At 46.4% G+C, this 26,704-nt stretch overlaps 1 protein-coding gene across 2 annotated transcripts in view; it reads left to right on the top strand.

The window, feature by feature from the left end:
- RNF13 (ring finger protein 13) overlaps positions 1-26,704 on the top strand; it is a 1,183,896-nt gene that overhangs the window by 884,452 nt on the left and 272,740 nt on the right. For both annotated transcript variants that reach the window (XM_069618372.1, XM_069618373.1), the window contains one exon: positions 13,205-13,310. In XM_069618372.1, coding sequence (XP_069474473.1) covers positions 13,205-13,310 — 106 coding nt within the window. The remainder of the gene's footprint in view (positions 1-13,204; positions 13,311-26,704) is intronic.

Here is a 26,704-nt window from a genome sequence, read left to right on the forward strand (position 1 = left end):
AGAAGACCGCTCGGATTTCTTCTTCTTCTCGCCAGACGGGCTCTTACCCTCCAGCCAGTTGGCGAGACGTTGATGGCGGTCCTTCATGGTCCGTTCCGACATGTTGCCGCAAAACGCACAGTCCTTCTCCACGTGCGTCTTGTCCTCATGAAGGCAGTAAAGGCAGAAAGAGTGTTCGTCCTCCTTGAAGACATTCTGAAGCTGGCATCCAGGGCAGACCCTGAACAGCTTTCCGGGCGTCGAGCTTCCCTTCTCCTGGGCCATCTCCGAGACCGGGCCTGAGAAGCTTCTGGAGTCCTCCGAAGCGTAGCTCGACGAAATCTTCACCCTTGAGGGGCACAGATGAATCCGACACGGGTCCCCGTTGATCGGATGTAGGATCGGTGGAGCTTGAGGCTCTTTTGACCGAAAGAATTGAAGTTTTTTGTGAAAAAGCGCGAAAAATAGCACTAACGCTCGAGAGCAATAGCACGAGGATCCCAACACATGAACGTGCGGTAAAAATCTGAAGATGGCTGCCAGAGGCGGTGCTTAGGTAGAGGGCAGTCATTGGCTGTGGTCAGTATGACGCAGAGACCAGTGAGAGGATTCCCAGCCTGACGACGGGAAATATTCATGAGCATGTGAATCCATGCCAGACCCCATGCTGGAGAAATGAATCTATACTGGATCAACAACCAAAAAGACAAGGAATAAAAAAAAACAACCCAACTGATTCATCGACCCCCAATAACGGAGCACCACCAAAACTACAAACGAAAAAAACGGGTAAATCGACACTCCCATCTAACAACCCGATTGGAAGATTTTTTTGAAAAACTAGGGAAGACTCCCACAGTGAATCGTTTTGAACTTTCCGACTTAGAAATTCTGGCAGGAATCCCACCATGCCCTCAAAGAAACCTAAAAATTTCACCAAAGCCAGAAAAGACTTTTGAGGGGGGAGGCCTACAACCGCAAATGCGCTGGCACCCAAGCCAACCTTCCTCACGCCAAAAGTCAGAAATAACCAAAACTGGTACAGACAACAAAATCACAGAAAACAGATCTCAGTGCTATGAGGATGGTAAGAATAATTCAATATTGAAAACAGTAATATCAGGAGAGAACAAAGGAAAACAAGAAGAAAGTAAACTAAACTCTGACCAGATGGGGGAAAAAACAAAAACAAAGAAACAACAAAGGCAATAGACAACACAAATCAAAAACCATTGTTTATACAACCAGATATATTAGGGAAAAATAATAGCGAGACTTCACTCAACGAAAGTAAAGCCGAGAAGGAGGAAAAAAAAAGAGACAGCTTGGCACAACCTAAAGCAAGCTACCAGTGGAACCAAGAAGAAATAAAAGTGGCAGAGGCAATATTGAACTATAAAAAAATGATAAAACTCAGAGAGAACACCCCGGGTGTTGGAAACCGTCGCCGCAACATAAAAAGCCAGATGTCTCGACAGATGCCTTACGACTATTGTTCTCCACGCCACACAAAGCTAAAATAGAAAGTGAATCCCCAAAGAAAAAAGAAAAAAACTCACCTGTTAAAAACGTGGACATACTACCCGTCATGTCAGCTGTGACCATCGCACTGGCACCTTTCGGGAAATTATATGAAACAATAAACTAAACATTAAAAGACCATACTTCACTATTAGCAGCTTGCAACATGAAACTAACCCACTTGGAAGGGTATATAACAGCTTTAGAGGCATGGAAGCCATCCACAAAGGAACAAGGTACTATGACGGATAAAATGGAGGTGTTCCAGTTTAAAAAAAAATCAGTATCCAATAGTTCTCAAACCAAACAGATTGAGTACAAGGAAACCAGACACGAAGATGAACAAATAGCAACCACAACAAAAATTAACTGGAGACCGTCATCAATTAAAGATAAAATAGATACGAACCTAGGTGAAACTAAAAAAGGCTTAAAAGAGGATCAAAAAGAAAACCAGTCGACGAGGGTCCAACCCGAGAATAATCACCAACTTCAGAGAAAAAAGATCACAAAAAATAGCTCAACTCAGAAAGAACAATTGAGCACAAAGGGATCCACTGCACAGGATAAACAACGTATGGAAAAATTGCAAACTTGTTCATGTCTAAGTGGATATCTGGGATGGACCAAAAAATAAAAGTCGTAGAAAGTGAATTACAAGAGACAAAGACGAAAGCAACACATAAACTTGTGGAGGAGAGCTCGCTTGACTTATCGGACCGAAGTACATATTCGATTGAAAACTCAGAGTCGGAAATACCCCGACCGAGTGGAAAGAAAAGAAAGGTGTCCATTGCGGAGGATAACTCCTCAAGAACAGAGCACAGGGACAAATACAAGCAGAAACAAACAAAGGCGCCAGAAAAAGAGAAAAATAAAATAGACTATTTAAACTACAGAAGAAGTCGGATAACTTCAGAAAGGAAAACGTTGTTTCGATTGGCTAACATAAAGATAAATAAAACCAAACATGAAAGCCCCAAAGACCGCCCCGCACAGAGTTCAAAAGAAAAACATGAGGGCGAAAGGCTTGATAACACACCGAATAGTGGAACCTGTCACAAACAACATCATCATAACCAAAGAGCACGACAAAACAAACCAGAAACATCTCCATATAGAAAAAAGTCGGACATAGCAGATAAGCGAAATAATAACCAAAGAAGAGAAAAAAACTAGTCCAAGTGACAGACACTCAGAAAGAAGAACCAGATCAAACAGAAGACACTCAGACTATTCCATACAGCCAAACCCCACTCGGACATCAGCAATTTTTAGTCACAAGTGTAACTCATCACGCACCTTGAAATTAGAAAAAATTGACAAAAAGGGAGAAAAGATCTTACTAAACAGAAGAGCAACCATGAGACTTCTACAAAAAGATCATAAAGAAGATCAAATTAGAAGTAGGGACTTAAACATAGTAGAGTTCGCACACAAAGCTCGGACGGATAGTATCTTCCTGCATATTACATCTCACATAGTGAAAAACCTCCTGTTATCAGTGGCAGGAGACCTAGCCAAAAGAGGATATACCTTAAGGGAAACTACAGCAGAGGAAAGAGGGTACAGAAGAGATGATTCACACAAAACAAGAGAAAAACGTAATTATGAAACAAATGAAAAAGAAATAAGGAAAACCACACAGATAACACCTGTAACTGAAAGACTAACTAGAACAAAGAGGAAATTCAATTCAATATCGGAGATAGATGACCGAAAAGAAGAAGATAAACGTCGAAAAACACGAGAATTATTGGATCAAAGTGATTCAAAGATGAAAAGTGACAAGGAAAGAGTAAAGACCAGAGAAAAGCTCTTCTCCCAAGACAGCTGGACACACAACGACAAGAACATCTCTGAGAAAGCCTAAAGGTCGTTTTCTTTTCCAGATCACCAGAGAAAAATAAAAACGTACTATTCGTGAAAACACCTCGACGCGGAATCAGACGAAAGAGGCAGAAAAGAACCCTAACAAATGGGCATGGATTCCTTCGGCGTTGACAAGATATGTTAGGAAATAGCAACCAAATCGTCCCTCTGACAACCTAGAAGGAGAGACGTTAAAGGAGCAACACGCAGCCCAAGAACCACAGCAAAACATCATCCTTGGCTCTTGGAACACAAGAGGCCATATTCACCTGACGCAACCAGGAGAGGTGAAACTTGGCCAATTCGACCTAATAAGTTTGCAAGAGACCTGGTTGCTATATCCGCCGAGCCTGGACGGCTTTGAAGTAGTACTCGCACCGGCCCAAAAAGGAGATAGTGGACGTCCTACTTCAGGCTTGCTGACAGTCGTAAGAACTGGCGGAGCTCTCAGTATAGTCCACAACCTGATATCATCTCTGGCAATTCAGGCAACATTGCTAGAATGGAAGAAAGAGGACTCTAGGCAAAAAAAATCCAGGCAGGATCTTATCCTATTATTAAACATCTACTGGAATCCACTGACAACAAAGATAGCCGGTCAAGTGGCACAGCGAGTAGAGCGCTCGCTTTGACACCCGTGCAGAGCCTGTTAACGCAGGTTCGAATCCCGGCGGGGCCAAACTCAGCCTTTCATCCTTCCGAGGTCGATAAATGAGCACCACACACCGTGGGTAATAATAAGCAGCGCTCGGATACCTGAGGGTTTGTAGCGCTATATAAAAGCCTAATTATTATTATTATTATTATTATTATTATTATTATTATTATAAATTATTATTAAGGGATTCCTAAATAATGTGGAAAAAATTCTAACAGACGCAACAGAAATATATGACATGGATCACATCTTGATATGCGGTGACTTAAATGCCACCTGTCCTGCACTCGAGATGGAAACGACTCCTCATAACATGGGTAGTGCACAATCAATAGCGAGAGGTACAGCATGGGCAAAACTGATGGAATCCCGGGATCTGTACAACTTAAATTCCCTCGAATCAGCCAAATCCAGAATTCCAACATGGGAAAGTGCTGGCAGAAGAAGCACAATTGATTACATCTTTGCCTCAAAAGAGCTATATCTCCTAACCAAAAGTTTCAAGGTAGTGAAGACCACGGCCAGTGATCACAATTTACTAACTGCAAAGTGGCCAGCAAAAAAAAAAGACGCCAGTGATAATGCCGAAAAATCTGGAAATAAACCAACAAGGAAACCGATTGAAAATTACGACAGAAGGCATAATCTGTATCACGGCAGCTTACAACAGACAAAATAACCAAAACACTTTGAAAGAAAAACTGGATTACCGTCCTCTTTTGATCCCTTACCTACATCCACGACGCAATAGAACTTATGACAAAACTCATTTACATACTCATAACGAAGAGCTTAGGATAAAGAAATCAAACCTAAGAAAGGCTACTCGGCTTGCACGAACAAATCCAACACAAATAAATGTAGATTCGGCAACCAAAAACAAAAGACTGTACAAATCGTGGATACAATCGATACGATGGAAACTATATCAAGTGGATGCAGAGAACATGCTAAGAGCAGTGTGCAAAAAAAACTCACAAGAGTTCTGGACAATCATAAAGCACAAAATCGCACCTACGGACATAAAAACCATAAACGGTGTCCCAGAAGAAAAATGGAGTGAGCACTACACTGACTTATACAAAGATCCTACCCCAGGGGAAACAACATCAACCACTCAAGACCACTCCAAATGGATGGTATGCTCAGAGGAGAATATTCTGATAAAGATCACGAATCTAAACAACTCCCGTGCCCCAGGTCCAGATGGCATCTCCAACGCCCACTTGAAACAGGATGCAGAAATTTGGGCTCCACTAATATCAGAAATCTTCAGAAGATCGAGGATTTCGAGATCCATCCCCGATACGCTGAAGACAGCAAACATCGTCCCAATTTATAAGAAGGGCCCGAGGGACGACCCGAGAAATTATAGGCCGATCGGACTATTAGATGTTCTCGGCAAACTTTTCGGATCACTGCTGTTGGACGAACTCCAGATATGGCAGAAAGAGGCAAAAACAGACCCCTTCCAGTCAGGGTTCGAAAAGAATTTGGGAACGTCAGTCAACATTATGCTGATTAGCATCCTAAAATCAAAAGTGTTTGAGGGGCAACCATCAATATTCATTGCCTCAATTGATCCGGTCCAAGCTTTTGACCGCGTAAATAGGGAAAAACTGTGGAGAAAACTGGAGAACCAAAAATGTCCACCATCCATTCTTGATCCAGTGAAAGCCCTATATAGCGAAACGTCCATCAAAATCCGGCTCAACGAAGCAGGCTTGATGTTTGAAAGCATAAAAACGGCCAGAGGTGTGAAACAAGGCTGTCCTCTGGCGCCGGCGCTGCATAAGGCCTATATGGCCGACATAGCAGATTCCGAAAACGACACTCGATCATTTCCTCCGCAAATAGGCGATTCAAAAGTGACAAGATTGCTGTATGCAGATGACATTCTACTAATAGATCAAACAGCAATTGGACTCCAGAGACAAATAGACAGTCTCACAGCCTATCTGAAGAAAAATGACCTGGAGCTTAATACATCAAAAACGAAAATTTTGGTCTTAGAAAAACCGACGAGACCGAACACAAGATCGCAATGGTTCGCAAATTCGAAGAAACTAGAAATAGTCAAAAGCTGTACTTACCTAGTGGTGAAACTCTCGTCCAGTAAAATTGATAAAACGATGCAAGTACATCTGTTTTCCAAAACAAAAACTTTAGCAGCACAGGCAGTGTCTTTGGATAGGAAATTCTCAATTCTTCCACTCATAAACTTTTATAGAGCAAAGGTCTGTCCAACTCTGACCTACGGAGCCGAAGCCATGCCACATCTGCCGAAGACACTGTGGGCTAAACTTGAAGGTATATTTTGGCGCAGAGTACTATGACTTCCAAACTCCACTCCCATTGCAATCATTCGACGCAAACTGAGTCTACAATCATTGGAATCTGTGGTCAGGAGAAACAGTCTATTATTCCTGGGCAAAATCATAAGGAACCCACGACCAAAAATTCTGGACATCATACTTCAAGAGTTGAAGAGTGAAAGAAAAACAACGATAACAAGATGGTACAGTAGACTACTGGAACAAGCGGACAAAATCGGATGTTCAGAATGGAACATAGAACGGATCCCGGGAAAAATAAAGAAAAAACTTAAAATACAAGATTGGATTGAGACTCTAGACAAAGCAGAAGATCTCAGTCTCCACACACCATACAACGAACACGCAAAAAATAGACGAAGTCAGAAACTATCTAAAAAAGTTTCCAGATAAACGACTGAGAACAACCTTTTTAAGAGCAAAGTTAAATTTATTGAAAACCAATGAGATTCTCTTTTGTAGAAAACAGTCAACTACCAAAAACTGTCGCTGTTGTAAGAAGATGGAAACCGCAACACTACGCCATCTCCTCCTTCATTGCTCAGGAACGGAAAACCTACAAACCATCTATCTCAATCCACACAGCTCGGCACCTAACCACAAATGAAGAAACTTGGCGGAATATGCTAATGTGTGGCAATTCCACATCTTTGACAGTGGCTACAGCGAATCTTTTGGAAAAACTGAAGCTGGAGGAAATTAATCTAAAGAAAATTTCATTGGTAGTCCAAGCAAACAGAAAACTGCACGACATCCACAATGGGAAACAGTGAAAAACGCAAGAAAATCAGGACAGAATTTGTAAAAATTGTTAATACAATTAAACACAATAATAATTAAAAAAGAATATATTGGTCATGGGCCCCTCAGGGTTCTTTCAGAGGCATTCTATAGTGAACTTCGCCATTGCGAGGAGGTGTATGATTATTCTGCCACAGGGCCCGTCTGGGTAAACTCCATCTCCCGTGCCACCCAGGAGTTCTATACCGGGTTCCCAGGGGACCGTCAGCCTGGTTATGTGCTTATTTGAGCTAATGCCTCTTTCCAGAATTAGTCTGATTTCCCGCAGGACCACAGAAGGGGAAAAGCGAGTCTATAACCGTGCATCCCCTCAAACAAGCAGATCTAGTGAGGGGTTGCACTTGCTTAAGGTTTCTGGCGTCCTATACCATCCGTAAGACACCTTTGCTGTCCCCTCCCTCTTTGTGATGCATCTGAAGCTTCTAAATATGTGGGCCCAGATTTAATTCCTCCGCCCCCAGCTACCTTTCCAACCTGGTCATATAGTTCTCTTTCTTGGAGGGGTCTGATCTGTCCAGCAGCTTGTATAGGAGAGGACTGATATCCTACCCCTGGGCATTGCTGCAGTCAAGGTGAGTTCTAAGGCATTAAGCAACCTGCCACCATGTACGTTTGTGTTATGGTGTGACAGCCAGTGCTGAAGCTGAGTGTATCTGAATCTCTCTTCCTCTGGGACTTAAAACTTGGCCTTGCACTCTTCGAAGGACAGAGGAACGCCATTTATAAAGAGGTATTTCAGTTCAGATAGGCCTCCCTCCCACTATCTACGGAACCTCGCTAAGTTCAACCCCAGCCTGCACTCTGGGTTACCCCACACTGGGGTAAGAGGACCTAAGGTAGTCCTAACACCCCATCTGCTGACCTCCCTCCTCCAGCAATGAATAGAGGTCTTGGTAGAAGCCAGCGGGCCCGCGCCACCAGCCTGGTCTGCCAGCTTGAGGTGGGGTAGGGCAGAGAGCGGGCCCGAAGCCCAGGATTTTTCAATCTGCTTCTATCTGGGCAGATAGTCAGCCTCTTGCCATGCAAAGGAGAAGGATAGCTGCGTCACCAGGCTGTACATGGAGACATATTAGACTCAGAGGCTTCCGCTAGGGACTCCCCTTAGCATCACCCTCCTGGCCACCCGAGGCTTCTTCCTACCCCATATAAACTTCTTCATCCCCCTCTCTAGCCTTCTCATGTCCTTTTCAGTAACTGTGACAGGCAATGCGAGGCAATGCTAAAGGAGCCTCGAGACTAGGTTCATTTTAAGAGCAGCATTTCTCCAAAGCCATGAAATCTCTTGCTTGTGCCACCGATCTAGGTCGTCCAGCCGGGTCCTGAATAACTGCAAGAAATTGGCCTAGTAAACTTCTTTGACCTTGTTCGGTATACGGACGCCAAGATAAGTGATACTGGCCTTATCCTAGGGGACCAGACTTTTGTTTTCAATCAGTTCCTGTTGCCTCTGCGAGATGCTTACCTCCATGGTGCTAGACTTCATGTCATTAACCTTGAGCCCTGATGCTCTGCCGAACATCGAGATTTTTTGCCATAAAAGTCTCAAGGGAGGAGTCCACTTGCATGAGGGAGAGCAGTAAATCATCTGCGTATAAGGAGATTTGATAAGTGTTTACCCCACTGACACTCCCTGTATTTGCGGGTTGGCCCGGATGCTAGTGGCAAATGGCTCCATTGACAGTGCAAAGATTAGGTGCGACAAAGGGCAACCCAGTCGGGTGCCCCAAGAGATTTCTAATTTTGGGGACCTAAGCCCATTGATTCTGAGCAATGTGGTGGGTTGCTGGTAGTTGGCCAAGACCCGTTTTTTAAAGTTTGGCCCAATCCCATAGTGGGTAAGAACCCTTCCTGTGTAGCCCCAGTCCACCAAATCGAATGCTTTAAGGGCGTCCAGTGAAACAATGCCCAACTCTACCCATGCCCTGGAGGCGCTCTCAATAAGGTTTAGTGTACGCCTGATATTGTCATGGGTGGTGAAGCCCACAATGAAACCAATCTGATCGGGGTGTACAAGGTGTTACAAGACCCTAGAGAGCCTAGATGCTAGGATCTTGGAGAAAATCTTTGCATCACTGTTCACTAATGTTATGGGCTTGTAGGAGCCGCATTCATTTGGGTCTTTCCTAGGCTTAGGTATGAGCACCGTCAGAGTTTCTTCCATGAAGGGTGAAATGCGCCCAGTGACTAGGAAGGAATTAAAGAGTGCCGTTACATGAAGAGATAAGATGTGGGTTTAGGGCTTATAAAACTGGGCTGTAAACCCATCAGGCCCTGGAGCTGTGTCTTTCAGGTGCTTGATTGCTGCTGCCACCTCCTCGGGGGAGATTGGCTGTTCGAAGGGGGTCTACCAAGCCTGGTGGCATGGTAAGGGAGGAAATGGTAGCCAGGTGGTGTGATTGCATTTCGCTCCCAATTGGGGTCTCTGCCATGACGCCCCTTTGGTGCTTGATTGCTGCTGCCACCTCCTCGGGGGAGATTGGCTGTTCGAAGTGGGTCTAGCAAGCCTGGTGGCATGGTAAGGGAGGAGATGGTAGCCAGGTGGTGTGATTGCATTTCGCTCCCAATTGGGGTCTCTACCATGATGCCCCTTTGGTGCTTGATTGCTGCTGCTACCTCCTCGGGGGAGATTGGCTGTTCGAAGGGGGTCTAGCAAGCCTGATGGCATGGTAAGGGAGGAGATGGTAGCCAGGGGGTGTGATTGCATTTCGCTCCCAATTGGGGTCTCTGCCATGACGCCCCTTTGGTGCTCTAGCAGTGCGTTTAATTTATCCTCTCCTGTGGCCTTCAGAGACCTATCTGAGCCCAGTAGTGTTTGGATGTTATGTGTGTGTACTTTATTCAGTTTATATGCAAATAATCGGTTTGCCTTATTGCTATTTGCATAGTCAAATTGCTTGGTGTCTGAAAGGGCTTGAGCAGATTTATTGGCTACGTTTTTTAGACTGACTGATCTTTTGTGCCCTCGCTAGTGCTTGGACCCTATCCTCTAACTGCACTTGTTGCAACTTGCTGGCTCTCTGAAGCGATGCAGCGCCCGTGATGAACTTCCCCAGTATCAGCAGTTTTATAGCTTCCCAGACCGTTGAGAACCAGTCTTCAGCCGAACAGTATTCAGCGCAATAGTTAACTAAGGCGATCAATATTTCCGCCCGTATTGCTGCATCATGCAGTACCGAGTCTTGTCGTTTCCAGGGCTCCTTGGGGCAGGGCTGGGAACCCAATGGCTTACATAGAGGCCCCCACCGTGGCGTATTCTGAGATTACCTTTGTCAGAATGCTAACCTCTGCAAGAAGGGAGAAGAGCATGCGGATATAAGTATCAAATCTATTGTTGAGAGACCCTTATGAACATGGGAGTAGAACATGCAGTCATGAAATCCTGCGTTGGAAATCCTCCAGACATCAACTAGCCCCACTTTCCTGAGAAACTTGGGCAAATCCTGTGGCATGTTTGTAGTCCTCTCTGGTGGGTGGGAGAGTTTTGTGTGCTGCGGCGTTTGGGGCCAAAAATTTAAATACTTCCCCCCACCCCCTGAGTATCTGGCTCTCTGCGAAGGAGATAATGTCTGGGCATATTGCATGCAGGAACCGATCCGGCGCGCAATTCAGGCAATAGATAGATGCGAATGTGAGTGTTAACTCAAACAAGTGCCCTTTAACTAATATGTATCTACCCAGTGGGTCCCACTTCACTGTGATCTTGGTTAGGGGAACCTCCCTGCTGAAGAGCAGCGCCACCCCCCACCCCTTATTTGGTGAAGTGCGCCCTTGAGAACCACCCAAACATAATACGCTGTTCATCTGTGGCTAAGAGGTGTGTCTCTTTCAGACAGACTATGCCAGCTAGTATGTCTGTTAGTCTGCGGGTGACTGACTTTCGCTTGCTGGAACGTTAAAGCCCTGCATGTTCCATGTCACCATACATAGCTCTTTTGCACTGTTGTGCGTGCGACCCTTGCGTGTGCCTCGAATTCAGACAGCCCCTCAGATCAGCCCGGCCAGCCGCCGGATCAGCTCATATGAGCAAGCTCGCCCCACGCTGGGCCTGTAAGATTATGTGGCGTGGTATCATATTCCCAGACCGGACTATCTGGCTGTGGGGGACGAGATCTTACTATCCGGCAGTCGTCCGTGCCCCAAGTTTTCACCAGCTGCACCCGCTGGGATCCTGCGCCGTGGTCGGCATTCCGACTTCAGAGTCATGGCCTTGTTCTGCAGAATCAGGGCATAGCAACCAGGATTGGACCAGGAGCTATCATAGAGCCATGCTTCACCTCAAGCTCCAAGGCACGCCCCCTGCAAAAAAAATCAATTTTAAGCTTAATGTTACATAATAAATTCATTCTTGGAGAAAAAAAAATTCTCATTTGCGTTTCCTTTTAGAATAAGGATGCTACAGATTAACTGGCTTAGAATAACTGACTTCAGTAGTTAAATTTACTCCAATAAAACCTTCAAGCAGAACGCTTTCAAAACCAAAGTTACTGACGGTCCTGAGGAATGCGACTAAATAGTTAATGTCGCAGAAACCGGTCAACCAGTAAACGCAGGGATATCTGATATTTGCTAGTGATTTCCTGGAAGTAGAGAATACAATAATAATGTTCTTTTAGCCTATACTTCAGGAACTGATGAGAGGTGAAAAATAAGGAGCGACAAAAGCTCCCTCTTGTTCCTTTTTAAACTGCTCACAGGCACATTGCTATTTTTGGGTCAAGACAATGTAGACTTTTGTTTTTTCTAGCCTCATAAACATTGGTGCTTTAAAGTAGTTTTATTCTTTCTGATTCTCTCCTATTGCTTTTTGCTTTTTCAATCAGTGCATGCTATGGAAAAGCTATACTGCTGAGATACAGGCTAGTAACTTTCTTTAGGGAAACAGCTAGTTGCATGCAGCACCAGTAATCGAAAGTGGTTCTGTCCTATATTTGTTACAATTCATACATTTTAGTATATGAAAGAATCTGAGCAATCGAGGGGCCCTTCTTGTTTTGTTGAAGTTGTCTGGCCATCTGCATGTATGGACTTGGGAGATGACTCCTGTGAAAGCAGGGATTATACTGTCTCTAGGTAGCATTCTCTACACTCTATAGGGCACAGACATTGCTAGTTTGCTCCTGTTAGAGTCCGGGTTGCTACAGGGGAAAACCTGTGCTGGACAACATTGTGCAACATGTGCAGTGCAGCAAGATGTGCCAACAAACAGAAAAGTAGTCCACTTTGCACCATTAGCCATCCCACAAGCCTCTGTTGATGTCAATAGCTGCAGTTAGTATTAAGGACTGTAATTAACTTTTGGATTGGTGGATAGCATTTCAGTTTAACATTTTAAATGTTTTATTATCTCACAGATGCATTGTCTGTCTCTGCAGACTGCAACTATAGCTCGAACTGTCCGGATACCCAAAAGCCTAACCTTAGTCATTATGGTCCTTGCAAATGTATAGTCAATCGATTAATTTAGGATTTACAATTTTGTGAAATGCTAGGCACTTCATAATTCAGTTTTGGACTACTTGCTTATTGGAGAACATTCTAAACCTTATTTATGGGTACCATTTATCAGTACTGTTTTTGTTTAACTTCTCTAATTCATTAAACTTATGAGACCACACAAAACATTGGGAATTTGCATGCATATGATATTTGGTATTTCTCTCTGCGAATTCCACTCTTTAGAACTAGAGAATAAGGTACCTGCTTTTTGAGAATTTGGTTGTAAACTCTAGATCTCGGATTGTGATTTGTCCAGAGTATCATTAATAATGCATGGTGGAATATATTTGTGTAAATATGCTTCTGCAAGTTAGTCCTAAATTGGTTTATTGGTTCTGATATTTTTACGTTTTCTCACTGTATATATGTGACTGTGCATGTAGGGTTTATGTTCCCAGTTTTAGTCTGCCCTATACTATCATGAGCACATTGTTGTGTGTGCATTTTCTTTTCAAGTTGCATAATGTTTTTCTGTTTCTATTATGTTTTGTTAACATCGTTGTGTGAATTGTAACCCATTCCAACTGTTCTTTCTGATACACAGTGCCCATATTGTGTTACTTCCTGAGTGGAGTCTTCCATTGGAGTACTACCTGATCCCCTTCCTCATTATAGTGGGAATCTGTCTTGTTCTAATTGTCATCTTCATGGTAGGTATCTTTCCTCAAATCTATTTTTCTTTGTATACAGACAACACTATTTAAATAAAAAAAATAACGGCATACATCATAGTTCTCGATGGAAAGACATACTGCATGCCCTATATCGTTTAACTTTGTTTCACAAATCTTGAGTATTTTGTTTAGTGAACCTATTTGTAGTCACTTAAATAAAAAGGTAGGGGATAGGTAGTCTCAATATAATTTCCACTGAACTCTACTGACTAATTTTCCTGTTCTGCAGCAAGTGTATGTTTTTGTTTCCCATTCCTGGGCTTGTACTTTCCATTTGTCTTCTGGTTCCTCTGATTCTTTGTTTCACTGTTTTAAATCTTCTGGGCATTTAAACTTTTCTTTTTGTACACACATTCACTAAGCTTCACTGTAATAGCTATATGATACATGGAAGCTTACAATATATGTGTGTTCACATGTAACTTTATTCGGTTTAAAACCATAAAAGCATGGTTGCATCACAATGTATAAAGAAAGTGGATACCAGCAATACATGAGCTACAGTTACACGTGAAGACCCAGTACTTTCCTGTGTAGAATCAATTGAACATTTTAAAATCTGAATTCATCTCTTTACATACTATAATTCATTAAGTCACTTAGTACTGATTAAGTCATTTAATACATTGACATTTTTTCCTTTACTTTATACTTTTTGCTCTTAAGAGCCAAGTTCAGTGAAGTAATCATATTTGTATGATATACCTTATTCTAAATCAGGGGTCTGCAACCTGTGGCTCTGCAGATGTTTTATACTACAACTCCCATGATCACCCACCATTGCCAAAGCTGAAAAAGGCTGACGCGATTTGTAGTCCAAAATATATAACGTATTACAAACTGTGCTTTGGTATGTTTTTCCACCTCATCGGGTTCTGCATGCATTCTACATATGATCAACTGGAATATTTCTTACCTTAAACGAATGAAGATACCAAGTATTAAAGGAGATGATGGTGTTAGTGTATTTTATAAGGAATGAAATACCCCATGAGGTACGTTAGAAAGGTCATTGCAAGTCACCTTTGAGTTCTGTGACCATGTAAAGGAACTCTGCCTTAGGCCTTGTTCCTCTATATGGTCACAGAACTGCATGGTGACCTGCAATTTCCTTATACTGTAAAGTAGGAGTACTTTATTTTTATTTTATTGAGCATTTGTAAGGCGCTTTATACAACAGAATTGTGTTTCAAAGCACCACAAGGCTACATAGGAAGGAAACGGAATAATAAAATTGGCATAACAGTAATATACAGTCATGGTCCTACTAGGCCTTGTGGCATTCAGTCGTGCAAGTGCATTGAAGAGAGGTGGAAGGGAGAGAGAGCAGAGGAGGGGACAAGTGCTGGAGGAGGGCCCGGAGCGGGACTCCTCAAAGGGAGAACCCCAGGCTAATTGCTAGTAAATGTGACTCAAGGGTCCTCGTTGTCCACTGATACCGTGATGTTGTTTGCCATTTGGGAAGGGCTAGGTTGAGGGTCTTCTAGTCTGAAAGGAGAAGTAGAAGAGTCAGCTCTGTTAGACGGTCGGTTAGGATTGTAGATGATATAAACCACAGGTCTTGGCACCTGGCTATTGGTTAGAACCAGTTGAGGTCCAGGTTGTGCTGGTACCCGAGTAGGTTGACCCAAATAGTCCTCAGATTGAGGATAAAAGTATGTATGTGGAGCTGCCAAGCAGGGGCCAGTAGGACAAGGGAGTGGGTGGGAGAAGTGCTGGTTTTGAACGGGAGTAAGGGCCTGGGATCCATGAAGATTCATGGGGAGCAGGCCAATGGTCACAGCGGCAGTCGGGTGATTAGCAGGGGAGGGAAAGAGATGAGAAAAGCAGAGTTTTAAGCAGTTTATGGAACATGAGGAGGTCCGGCTCAAGTCTGAGAGGGGCAGGGAGTTTGTTCCAAAGGGAGGGACCAGCTGAGGAGGGAGATCTGCCCCACTCTCTGCTTGGGAAAGTGTTTGTCAGAGAATTGGAGTTAGAGGAGCAAAATACTCTAGCAGCAGAGTATTTAGGGAGATAGCGTGGTCCCAGGCCCCAGAAGGCATTGTGGATGCTCCAGAGTGTCTTGAATTTGATCTTTGCAGCCACTGGGAGCCAGTGGAGAAATTTTTGGGCTGGAGGGATACGGTCCCTGGGCTTCAGGCCAAGGATAAGTCTTGCAGCCCTATTCTGGATTAGCTGGAGGGAGTGAAGGGGGAAAGAGGGAGATTGAGAAAGAGGTGTCTCTGGTAACATTGAGCTTCTGGGGGAAGTTGAGAAAAGGAAGAATGCCTCTGAGGAGGTGGAGCTGGAAGTGGGGCTTTTTTAGTAAGGTCCATGATGTGAGGGGTGAAGGAGAGAGCATATTCAAAATGACAGAGGTTTTTGGTCTCACAGGATGGAGGGGTAGGGGGCCCAAAGAGGGTGGTGGGAGGGTAGAAAGAAAAGCGGGCACAGGTGCACTGATGAGGAGTATCTCTGTCTTACTGGCATTGAGACAGAGATCACTTGCAGCACACCATGCCTGAATGGTGGACAGACCGGGATCAGAGAGGAGGAAAGGGAGGTAGTAGTGGGGAGTTTGAAGGAAAGCTGTGTGTCATTGGCATAACACTGGAAATGAGAGAAGGAGATCAGGTGGGCACGAGGGACAAGATAGATGTTGAAGAGCCATGGCGATAGGATAGAACCCTGAGGCACGCCACAGCTGGAGAGTGTGGTGATGGAGGAAAAAAGGCCCAGTTGCAGCTGGGAAGGGCGGTTAGTGAGGAAGGAGGTCAGCCAATCCAGTGCCCGGTCACTGAGGCAAAGGGTGCCACCGAGTTGTTTTATCAGGATGGAATGGTTGACTGTGTCAAAGGTAGAGGATAGATTGAGGAGAATGAGAACAGGAGAGTTGGAATCAAGATGTACAAGCATGGTTTCACAGGTGTTCGGGAGGGCAATTTCCGTGCCTCTGGATGCCCAGAATCCAGATTGATGGTCATGACGGCATCCAACAAGATCAGTGTGGAGTGTCAGTTGGGGGAGGACCAACTTTTCCAAGAGTTTAACCAGGAAAGGGGTTGTAGAGATAGGGCGAGAGTTAGCCGGGCAGGAGGGGTCAGCAGACATTTTTCTTTTAAGAGAGGGTGCACAAGGGTGAAACAACAATCAATCAATCAAGAGAGTGCATGAGGGAAAGAGCCAGTGGCGAAGGAGTGCTTACAGAAGTTGTCAAGAGCCGAGGCAAGAGAGGAGATGTTGTCCTTAATGGTTCTGGATTAGCAAGGGAGCACCTGTTTTGTGGAGGCCCTCCTAAAGCAGACCAGTTTAGAGACTGCATCCGTTGCTATAGGCAGAAGGGGGGAGAGTGAGTGAGTGAGGGAGGTGAGAGGAGGAGAGGCAAGGGAGGCTGTGGAGAAGGCGTGGGAGGGGAGATAGGGGTGGAGGAGAGTGAGAACAGGATGTTCCTGAGTCTTGGATGTGAAGTGAGAGGCCAAGGCAGAGCAACTCTGCACTTGTGTTTCTGAGATGCTAGGTCGGTGTCATACCAGCTGTTGTTCTTGGTGGCAGTTTTTAGGCAGATCCTCATGGCAGGGGCAAGGATGTCAAGGGTGTTAGAGATGGCAAGGTGCAAGTTAGCATGGACAGAGTCAGAGAGGGAGTCATGGGCAAGGATGGGAGGGGGGATGTTGGTGGAGGCAAAAATATCAACTGACACTTGCTTCATCAATCGAATTGACTGTGAAGGAGGCTAGCACTGCAGGTGTTTTTTTTAGCTACACCTTCCAATGTCTTTCCTTCTCATTCTGGTTCGTATAAAGGGGCAGATTGTCTCCACTATCTTTGGCCACAATGCAATTGTATTTACCAGGAGGTAAACATCTGCACCACTGCAGCTCAGTTATTGCCACTTCTGTTTACTCTCAAATATTTCACATGCATTTTGGCCTATGTGTATTTCACGAGTGTAGAAATATCTTTACGCTGCCCCCATCGACATTCGAACCCAACAGATCAGATTTTGAACTGTTGACTTCAAAGCTTTAGTTTTCAGAGAACATCTCTATTTCCCTGTGCAATCCTGGGGTGTGAAGCCCACTGTTCTGAAAGCAGGGCCAGTAGGTCATCAGTGAACATTGCTTATTTATATTGGCTTTCTCCAAATTTAATCCACTTTACAGTGGTGTCACTCTCACCCTCAATGCAAAGTGTTCTAGAGCGAGTTTGAATACGAGAGGGGATAAATGGAATCCTTGACGTACTCCTCATCCGCTCTTAATTTTCCCTGTCATTTGTCCATTTTCCCTTGCCTTCATAACTGGATCGGCATAGCATGCAAATTCTCCCGGCATGAAATTCTCCCTTCGTCATCATGGTTAATTCCATAGGTCCAGTCTACTCTGTCAAACGCTTTCTCAGCATCTAAAGTGAGATGAGTGGCTGGAACCTCAGAGAATCTTAATACTTTGTCTAACAGGAGTTATCTTCCTTATATTGTCAAAGGCTTGGTGCATGTTCATAAACCCTGATTGATCAGAGTTAAGGAAATGGTGTATAACATGTTTAAGACTTCATCAGAATCGTTTTGTACATTTTTACATAAATGTTTAATAGACTTTTAATGCAATTTAAATGTGTAAACAATCAGGCCCCCATCTACCTAGCCTCTCGATTCTCTCAGTACATACCCACGCGGTCGGTTGTCTTCGGGTCTGGAGCGCTATACAAATAAATAAAATACAAATACTATAAGCCTGACTCATGGAATTATTTGTGTGAAAAACGCACATTTGCGCGCCTTTCTGCCCGAAAATTCCTGTTTGAAGTATAGGGATTTTTGGGCAGAAAGGCACGCAAATCTGCGTTTTTCACGCAAATAATTCCATGAATCAGGCTGTATGTCTGTGGGAACTGCATAGTTTGAGGTTTTCCCCGTCATTTGAAATCAGACTTACTGTTGCTTCCTTCATTGAGTTCGTAATGGTTTCCGATTGTAGGAAAGAGTTAAAGCAGTCCCTAAAATGGGTCCCTAATTCCCAAGAGAAAGCTTCATTTCAAATAAATGGTGGTAAGACCATCAGGGCCAAAGGCTTTACATTGTTGAGACTAAATTGCTTTTAACACTTCTTTTTTTAGAGGATAAGTCTAACCTTTACCGCTCTAGTTTTAGTGTGGAGACCTCCACACCCTGGAAGTCATTTCTGGATTACTTGTCATATTTCTCTGCAGTATGTACCCATTGTAAAGCTCACTGAAGGCGTCTCTTTTCTGTTAATTGTTAGGCCATCTGAATCCCTGGCTGACTAACTGGTAGTATATAGGATCATTGTGTTCTAGTTTTCAGCATGTTAACCATCAACCTGTCAGGCTCATTTCCCTTCTCATAAAAAGTTTGTTCTAAATTTAAAATGTTATGATCCATTCTTTTATTCTGTAGTGTAATCCGTATCCTGTCATAACTTGCATTTTCCTGTAAGCTATATGAGTTCAGGTCTGCGGTCAATCGTTTTTCACATACTGAAGCTCTAAAAGCATCCCATGTAATGTAGTGGGATTTTGTGGTATGGTGACTGCAAAGTAACACACCAATGTGATTTGAAATTTCATTTATCACCTCTTTATTTCTCTCTTGTCCTGGTCCCCCCTCCTTCCCAACTGGCTGAGGAACGCCTGCATCCACAGGCAAGCCAGAAAATCTGGCTGCAAAAGATAGGTGTCTCTTTATGTAGTTTTGAAGGGGTGGGGCCTACATCACACGTGCGTCCCTCTGCGTGCCAGGCCCACACCCTACCCCTAGGTCACCAACATTCCACACCCAGTTACTGTTTTTCTGTCGACTGGGTGGGTCGGAATTTATTGCTGCACTGCGACTCCCTCCTTTTCGGGGCATTTCTTTTTGCTGCCCATTCCTTTTTCCTTAGTGATTGGTTCTTCATTTTTACTTTTTCAATTTGCATCGCCTCCCTCTTTGCATGTCATATGCGACAGGTTTCAAGCACTGCCTCCGTTGCCGGAAGCATTTCTCTGTGGCCGATCCCGTTCACGCCTGAATCCACTGTTTGGATATACATCACACAAAAAGTACCTGTGTCTTTTGCTGTGGGATTCACCGGAGGTCTCTGCAGACTCTTCTTCTCTCCATGTTACAGCTGGGACCGGTACCAAAGACTTTGTTCGGAACAGGAGGGAGGTCGACATCAGTAAAAGGGTGACTATCACCTTCAGGTGAGTTACTAGTTTCGGCACCGGACTTTGGTACGCAGGGGAAGAGTGCCTCCTCAGTTCCGGGGTCTTCACAGGATGGTTCAGGGGGGAAAACCCGGGCCTATTCTCCTCAAAGTACCTCTGGGTGGGAAAGCACTAGTACCTCCTGGTTGGGAAAGTGTTAGCACCTCCAGGTGGGAAAAGGTCTGAGAAGATCCACCCGGTACCGGAAGAGTTATTTACACCAGACAAAATAACGACAGTACCGGGAAAACTCTCTATTACCTCAGTAAGCCAAACAGGCAAGGGTCCATGCAAAGAGGCCTGCGCCTGCGGGGTTGATTCGGTCCACACTGATTCACCTGTACCGGATAAAGCCAAGTCGGCTTCTGTATGTAAAACGTCTGGTACTTCGGTTCCAAAAGACAAAGTATTACCCTCTACTACGGCAGTTGAGCTTTCAAGCTCCTGGGTACCGAGGAAATCACATAAGTCCTGTCACGAGGCATAAGCACTCTCATACAAAATCTAGTCCAGTACCAAATTCTCCAAAAAAGCACAAACGGAAGAATTCTCCCGTGGTATCTATCTCGGACTCTGTACCGGAGAGTCAGAAGAATAATTTTACTCTAATTTCGGACTCAGAAAACTTTGATGCGTCCACATTTTTTACGGTTCCACCGGACAAATATTCAGCACTCCTGTGTGGGTTCAGTCACCTTACATTTTGCCATCATTTTATCCTCAGTCTGAGGACTATTTGGGTCAACCTACTCGGGTACCAGCACAACCTGGACCTCAACTGGTTCTAACCAATAGCCAGGTGCCAAGACCTGTGGTTTATAACATCTACAATCCTAACCAACCGTCTAACAGAGCTGACTCTTCTACTTCTCCTTTCAGACTAGAAGACCCTCAACCTAGCCCTTCCCAAATGGCAAACGACATCACGGTATCAGTGGACAACGAGGACTCTGCTCATTCACCCAAGAAACAGAACATTTCCAAGGACTCTGATTCAGATAAAGACACCACTCAGCCACCATCTAAGGTGTTTCATGACATTGGGGGTCATTACGAGTTTGGAGGCAGCCATGGCGCTATTAGCGCCATGGCTGCCTCCAAACCCGGGTCCGGTCTCACTGAATGGGGATTTAATGGGTCATTCCGACCTTGGAGGACCCGGTAAGTCCCCATTCAGTAAACCATTCCCCATTCCCATTTGAGCCCCCATAGGGCTCAATGGGAATCAGGAAGGCGCTAATAACGGGCCTGCAAATTGCAGGCCTGTTATTAGCTCCAAGGTCCCTTAACGGGTCCTGCTAAGAACGGCTGGTCAGACCAGCCGTTCCTGCTGGGACCCGCTAAGGGACCTCGGAATAGGGCGGTAGAGGCTTAACGGCACCGCCATCCTTAACGGTGCCATTAAGGCCCTACCGCCCAACTCGGAATGACCCCATTGTCGCTAAAGCCATGCAGCCACTAACAATCCTTCCTATGGATAAGACTGAAAAGGCTAGTGTTTTTGGGAAACTGCCATCTCTGTCAAAAGTCCCATTTCGAAGGGATTGGTTCCTCCGACGTATTCCACATCTGATAGGTAATCACCACAGCTGTGCTGCTTTGGAAAATGTTCCTGCGTCTATGACGTCGATACGCTGTCCTCGAGGGACTCCGTCGAGCCAACGTCACTGGATGTTATAAGTAGGACGCACGACGCCCGTAGCCTCAGTTCCGTTTATTCTGCGAACGTGTTCGCTTCAGAGATATCGGCGCACCTCGGTTCTTCTGATTCTATCGGTTCTTCGAACTTGGTTTATGAAGTTATGTCGTCTTCTTCTACCCCGCGGTCGGGATTCAAGAAGTGTCGGGACTGTGGTTCCAAGATGTCACTTATGGACCCGCACGACGTCTGCCTCTGGTGCCTCGGTGAGGACGAGGCCACCGATGACTGTGACGAATGCCAGTCTTTGACGTCAAAGGCCTTGTGGGAGCGAAAGAAGAAGCTGTTGGTAGGTAGGGTTTCCAAGCCCCGAAAGTCGAAATCCGCTGGGCTTCCGACCGACGATTCGAGGGCCGACTCTCCGCGTCGGCATAAGTCCAGGGGGTTTTGGTCCCGGAGTGGTTCCCGCCATTCCTCTGCCTCTTCTAGGAACTTGCGGAAGCGCCGTCACCGGTCGCCTTCCTCGTCCGAGGGCTCTGCCAGATGGCGGGTATCTTGTTCTACCAAGCATTCCTCTCCTGCGGAATGGGAGGCATTTTGTAAGGAAATGATGGCGATCTTCGAGTCGCAGGGCTCTGTTCCGTCCGCACCTTCGAGAGAAGCCGGCAGGGAACGCGCTACGGCCACTGTTTGTACGCCTTCAGGCTCGGGCCGTCTGCGCGATCACCGGGAACCTTTGAGGTCCCGGTCAGAAAAGGTGGATCGCTCTAGCCATGCCCGCTCCAGGTCCCGGTCGTCGACGCCCTCGAGACCGTCGGAGCCTGTGAGGTCTTCTAAGAAGACGTTGACGCCATCCGCGCCATGTCCGTCGAGGGACTCTCTCGAAGCTCCGCCTCCGAGGAAGTCATCGACGCCATCGGCGGCGAGGCCATCAGAGGACACGCTCGGGGCACTGCCCTCGAGGCCTGTGTCGAAGCCATCGGCGCCACACTCGACGTCGACGCTGATTCCGTCGATGCCCTCAATGCCTTTTGTGGAAGCTTTACCAGAGGTACCCCGTGCATCAGTGGAAACTCCGATAAAGTCCCTGAAGAAGTCAGTGAGGCCTGTATTTGAACCATTTTCTGTGCCCTCATCCAGGGATTTATTCCAGCCTCTGGATTACATCTCTGAGGTGGATGAAGGGTCTGATGAAGGTCTGGTTCCTGATGAGGTTCCTGACGAACTCCTGTATGGTCATAGCCAGTTGGAAGACCTGCGTCAGTCTTTGCACAACGCCAGTGGTCTGGGCACCTCGCTGGATGTTGAGTTTGATAGGCCTGAGCCTGGCACTCACGCCGAGTCTTCATACCAGCGTCTCATGTCGAGAGTGACAGAGTACTTGGGGTGGTTTGCGCCACCAGTGGATTTTCTGCAGGGTGACCTGACAGATATCCTTGACCAAGGTCCACCCACTGACCCGGTGCTGCCATTTCATATGGCTTTACAGAGAAGGGTGGCGGCGGCTTGGACTGCTTCGGAGAGTCTCCTGGCAGTGAGTAAGTCGTTGCCGAAAAATACCGTCCAGCCAGTAGCGACCCTGTTACGCACCCCACTCCGGAGAGTTTGGTGGTGCAGGCGGCTATGGCAACGGCAAAGCAGGCGTCGTACCCTTACATCCCTGCAGATCGGGATGACAAACGTTTTGATGGCTGGGCGAAGAAAGTGTTTTCTTCAGGGGGTATGGCGTTACAGGCAGCCAACTTCGTGTGCGCCTTAGCACGTTTCACTCACGCTCTGTGGAATTGTGTGTCTTTGGCGGATGAACATATTCCCGAAGGGGAGGAACGGGATGGTTTTCTTGCCCTCGTTCAGGATGGCAAGGATGCCATGTGTGAATCCATTCAGTCGGGTGTGGAAATGGCAGACTGTGTCAGCTGGTCCACGGCGGCGAGCACCGTGATGCGCAGATTTGCATGGTTGTGGAAGTCGGGGTTTGCTCCTGACGTACAAGCCCGGCTTCTAAACATGCCCTTTGACGGTCTACATCTTTTTGGCAGCAAGGCTGACGAGAGCCTTGAGAGGTTGCAGACCTCCAAAGCTGCAGCGAAGGCGTTGAGCGCTGCAGTTCGCCAACCTCCGCCTTTTCGTCCTAGGGGACAGCAATGGAGGGGAGGTTCCTTTCGATACTACTCTTCCTTTGGTAGATTGAGGGGAGCTGCAAGTCAAAGGGGACACCGTAGGAGTACCAGAGGTGGAAAATAAGGTACTCGAGGTGCCAAGGCCGCTCGGGCAGTTGCCTCTTTGCCCTCAGGCACTGCCGCTTCAGCTCAGTCATGAGGGCATGTCCCATGGTACGCCGGCTGGGGGAAGGCTGGCGCAGCATCTTGTAGAATGGTGTGCCATTACTTCAGATGTGTGGGTTCTGGAGATCATACCCACGGCTACTGTCCTCATTTTCGGCAGAGGCCTCACGACAATCCACCAGGGAATCTCTCTTTGAAGAGTCTGGATCCGCTGCTTGCGCAGGAAATCAAATCCCTGCTGGAGAAAGGCACCATAGAACTGGTGCCTGTAGCGGAGAGGAACAAGGGATGGTATTCCCCATATTTTTTGATTCCGAAAAAGGACGGGGGATTGAGACCCATCATGGACTTGCGTGGTTTGAACAAGCTCCTCAGGAAGGACAAGTTTAAGATGGTTACTCTTTCTCAAGTCCTCCAGGCCCTTCTACTTCAGGACTGGTTCGTGTCTCTCGACCTCAAGGATGCTTAATTTCATGTGCCGATTCATCCAAAGCATAGGAAGTACCTGAGGTTCGCGGTTGGCGACTCGCATTTTCAGTTTCTGGTCCTGCCTTTCGGATTGACCTCTGCCCCGAGAGTCTTCACCAAGCTCATGGTGGTGGTGGCAGCGTATCTCAGGAAAGGGGGATTCACGTCTACCCCTACCTGGACGATTGGTTGATCAGGGTGCGCTCTCCCGAGCAAGTCTTGGATCATCTGTCAGTCATCTGCCACTCCCTTCACAAGCTGGGCTTCTCCCTCAACTTAAAGAAGTCCCACTTGACACCTACTCAGCGGCTCCAGTACATCGGAGCAGTGTTCGCCTCACCAGGTGAGGGCTTATCACATTCTGCAGATGGTGCACAAGTTTTAACATGCCCAGAGTCTCCCGGCATTCGAGTTCTTGAGGTTGCTCGGCCTCATGGCATCCTGCATTCTTCGGTGCCAGAGGCCAGGTTGCGGATGAGATCTCTGCAATGGGCTCACAAGCTGCAGTGGTCGCAGTCCCCCTCAGAATGTCAGACCCCATTCAGGTGCCGCCCTCGGTCGCCCTGGATCTTCTGTGGTGGGCCGTCAAAAGCAATCTGTTGAAGGGGGCTCCATTTTGGCTACCCTGGCCGGAGGTAACAATCGTGATGGACGCATCCGTCACGGGATGGGGCGCTCATGCCAACGAGTTGACAGTCAGCGGTTGTTGGTCTCCGTCGGAGTCCAGACTCCATATCAATCTGTTGGAGCTGACGGCCATCAGGCTAGCCCTGAAGGCTTTTCTGCCGTCTGTGCGGGTGAAGAATGTCCTGATTCTGACGGACAATACAGTGGCCATGCACTACCTCAACAAAAAGGGGGGGAGGAGGCAGGGTCTCTCTCTCTGTGCAGAGAGGCAATGCAGCTCTTGTTCTGGGCCATCCAGCAGGAAATTTCGATCTCAGCAGTTCATCTGGCCGGAGACGAAAACATGACAGTGGATGCTCTGAGCAGGCAGAGCACGTCTCTCACGAGTGGGAGCCGGCTAAGAAGATTCTCCTGGAGATCTTCGCCCTTTGGGGGACCCCACAAGTGGATCACTTCGCCACCAGTGTCAACCGGAAGTGCGAAAGATTCTGCTCGCGGGAATTTCCTCCAAGAGGAGCCTTAGGGGACGCATTCGTAGTGGAGTGGTCCTTCCCACTGCTGTGCACGTTTCCTCCAGTCCTCGTCATTCCGCAAGTGCTGCAGAGGTTACGGAGGTTCGGTTCCCGAATTATCCTCATTGCTCCGGCATGGGCCAGGAGAAAGTGGTACCCGGACCTTCTCGACATGTTCATCTGCCCTCCACGCCGTCTTCCCTACCAAGCCGATCTGCTCTCGCAGGAGGGGGGGTCAGGTTCTCCATCCAGAGATCAAGTCCCTCACCCTTCATGCTTGGCTTCTGAAAGGTTGAGGTAAAAGGATTGGGACCTCTCTGAAGACGTGATGATGGTGTTGCTTTCGGCCAGAAGGCCCGCAACAAAGTCCCTGTACTGTTACCGTTGGAGTAAGTTATGCGACTGGTGCAAGGTTAAGAATGTGGATCCTTTTTCATGTGCCATTCCTGTGGTTCTGTCTTTTTTGCTTTCATTAGCTCACAAGGGCCTGCAAGTGGGTACCATTAACGGTTACCTGGCGGCGCTGTCTATATTTAAGTGCTCGTCTGAGGAGTGTTCTTATTTTAAGATTCCTTTGATTTCTCAGTTTCTGAAAGGGCTCTCTAATGTGTTTCCACCGTCCCCTTTCCAGGCGCCCGGTTGGGATTTGAACCTGGTTCTAAAATTCCTCATGGGAGCTCCGTTTGAGCCTTTACATTCTTGCCCTTTGAGACTGTTGACCTTTAAAACTGTATTTTTAGTTGCGGTTACTTCCGCTCGCAGAGTGAGTGAGTTGCAGGCACTATCCGCCAAGCCACCCTTCACGGTGTTCCAAAAGGACAGGGTTGTCCTTGGGGTTTGTCCTTATTTTCTTCCGAAGGTTGTGTCGGAATTTCATTTAAGCCAGAAGGTCATTCTTCCGGAATTCTATCCTCCTCTGCATCTTGGTAAGGAAGAGGAGAGGCTACATAGGTTGGATCCTAGGAGAGCGTTAAGCTTCTACATCTCACGCATGTCCCAGGTCAGAGTGGACGATCAGCTCTTTGTAGGATACGCTGGAAGGTGTTTGGGTCAAGCTGTTACTAAGCAGACCTTGTCCAGATGGATTATCTTGACCATCTCGGAATGCTACTGTCTGGTGGGTAAGGCCCCTCCGGTAGGCTTGAGGGCCCACTCTACTAGGGGTGTGGCTGCCTCCACTGCTTTGCAGAGGGGTGTTCCCATTCGTAACATTTGTGAAGCAGCCACATGGGCCTCTGCCAATACTTTGTCAAACACTACTCCCTGGATACTGTCCATGGCCAAGATTTGGCCTTTGGTAAGGCAGTCCTCTATTCTGCAATTTGATTGGACATTCTAAAATTCTAAATTCTTTTCCCACCTCCATACTTTGGTACTGCTTTTGGAGTCTGTCATAGATGTGGAATACGTCGGAGGAACCAATCCCTTCGAAGAACAAGTTACTTTCTTACCTGGTAACGTTATTTCGATGGGATGTTCCGATGACGTATTCCACATCGCTCCCGCCCTACCTGCCCCTCTACAGAATTTCTTATGCTATTGCAGCTTTAGTTTCCACAAGGCTTTCTGTAGTCATTCTGGCAGAAGATTGGTGCCACACGTTCTGGGAAAAAACTACAACTGGCATTGGGCATTGTCGGCATAGAGCTC

This window comes from Ambystoma mexicanum, chromosome 10, assembly GCF_040938575.1.
Source record: "Ambystoma mexicanum isolate Mex_15411 chromosome 10, UKY_AmexF1_1, whole genome shotgun sequence".
In the NCBI taxonomy this organism is placed as follows: Eukaryota; Metazoa; Chordata; class Amphibia; order Caudata; family Ambystomatidae; genus Ambystoma; species Ambystoma mexicanum.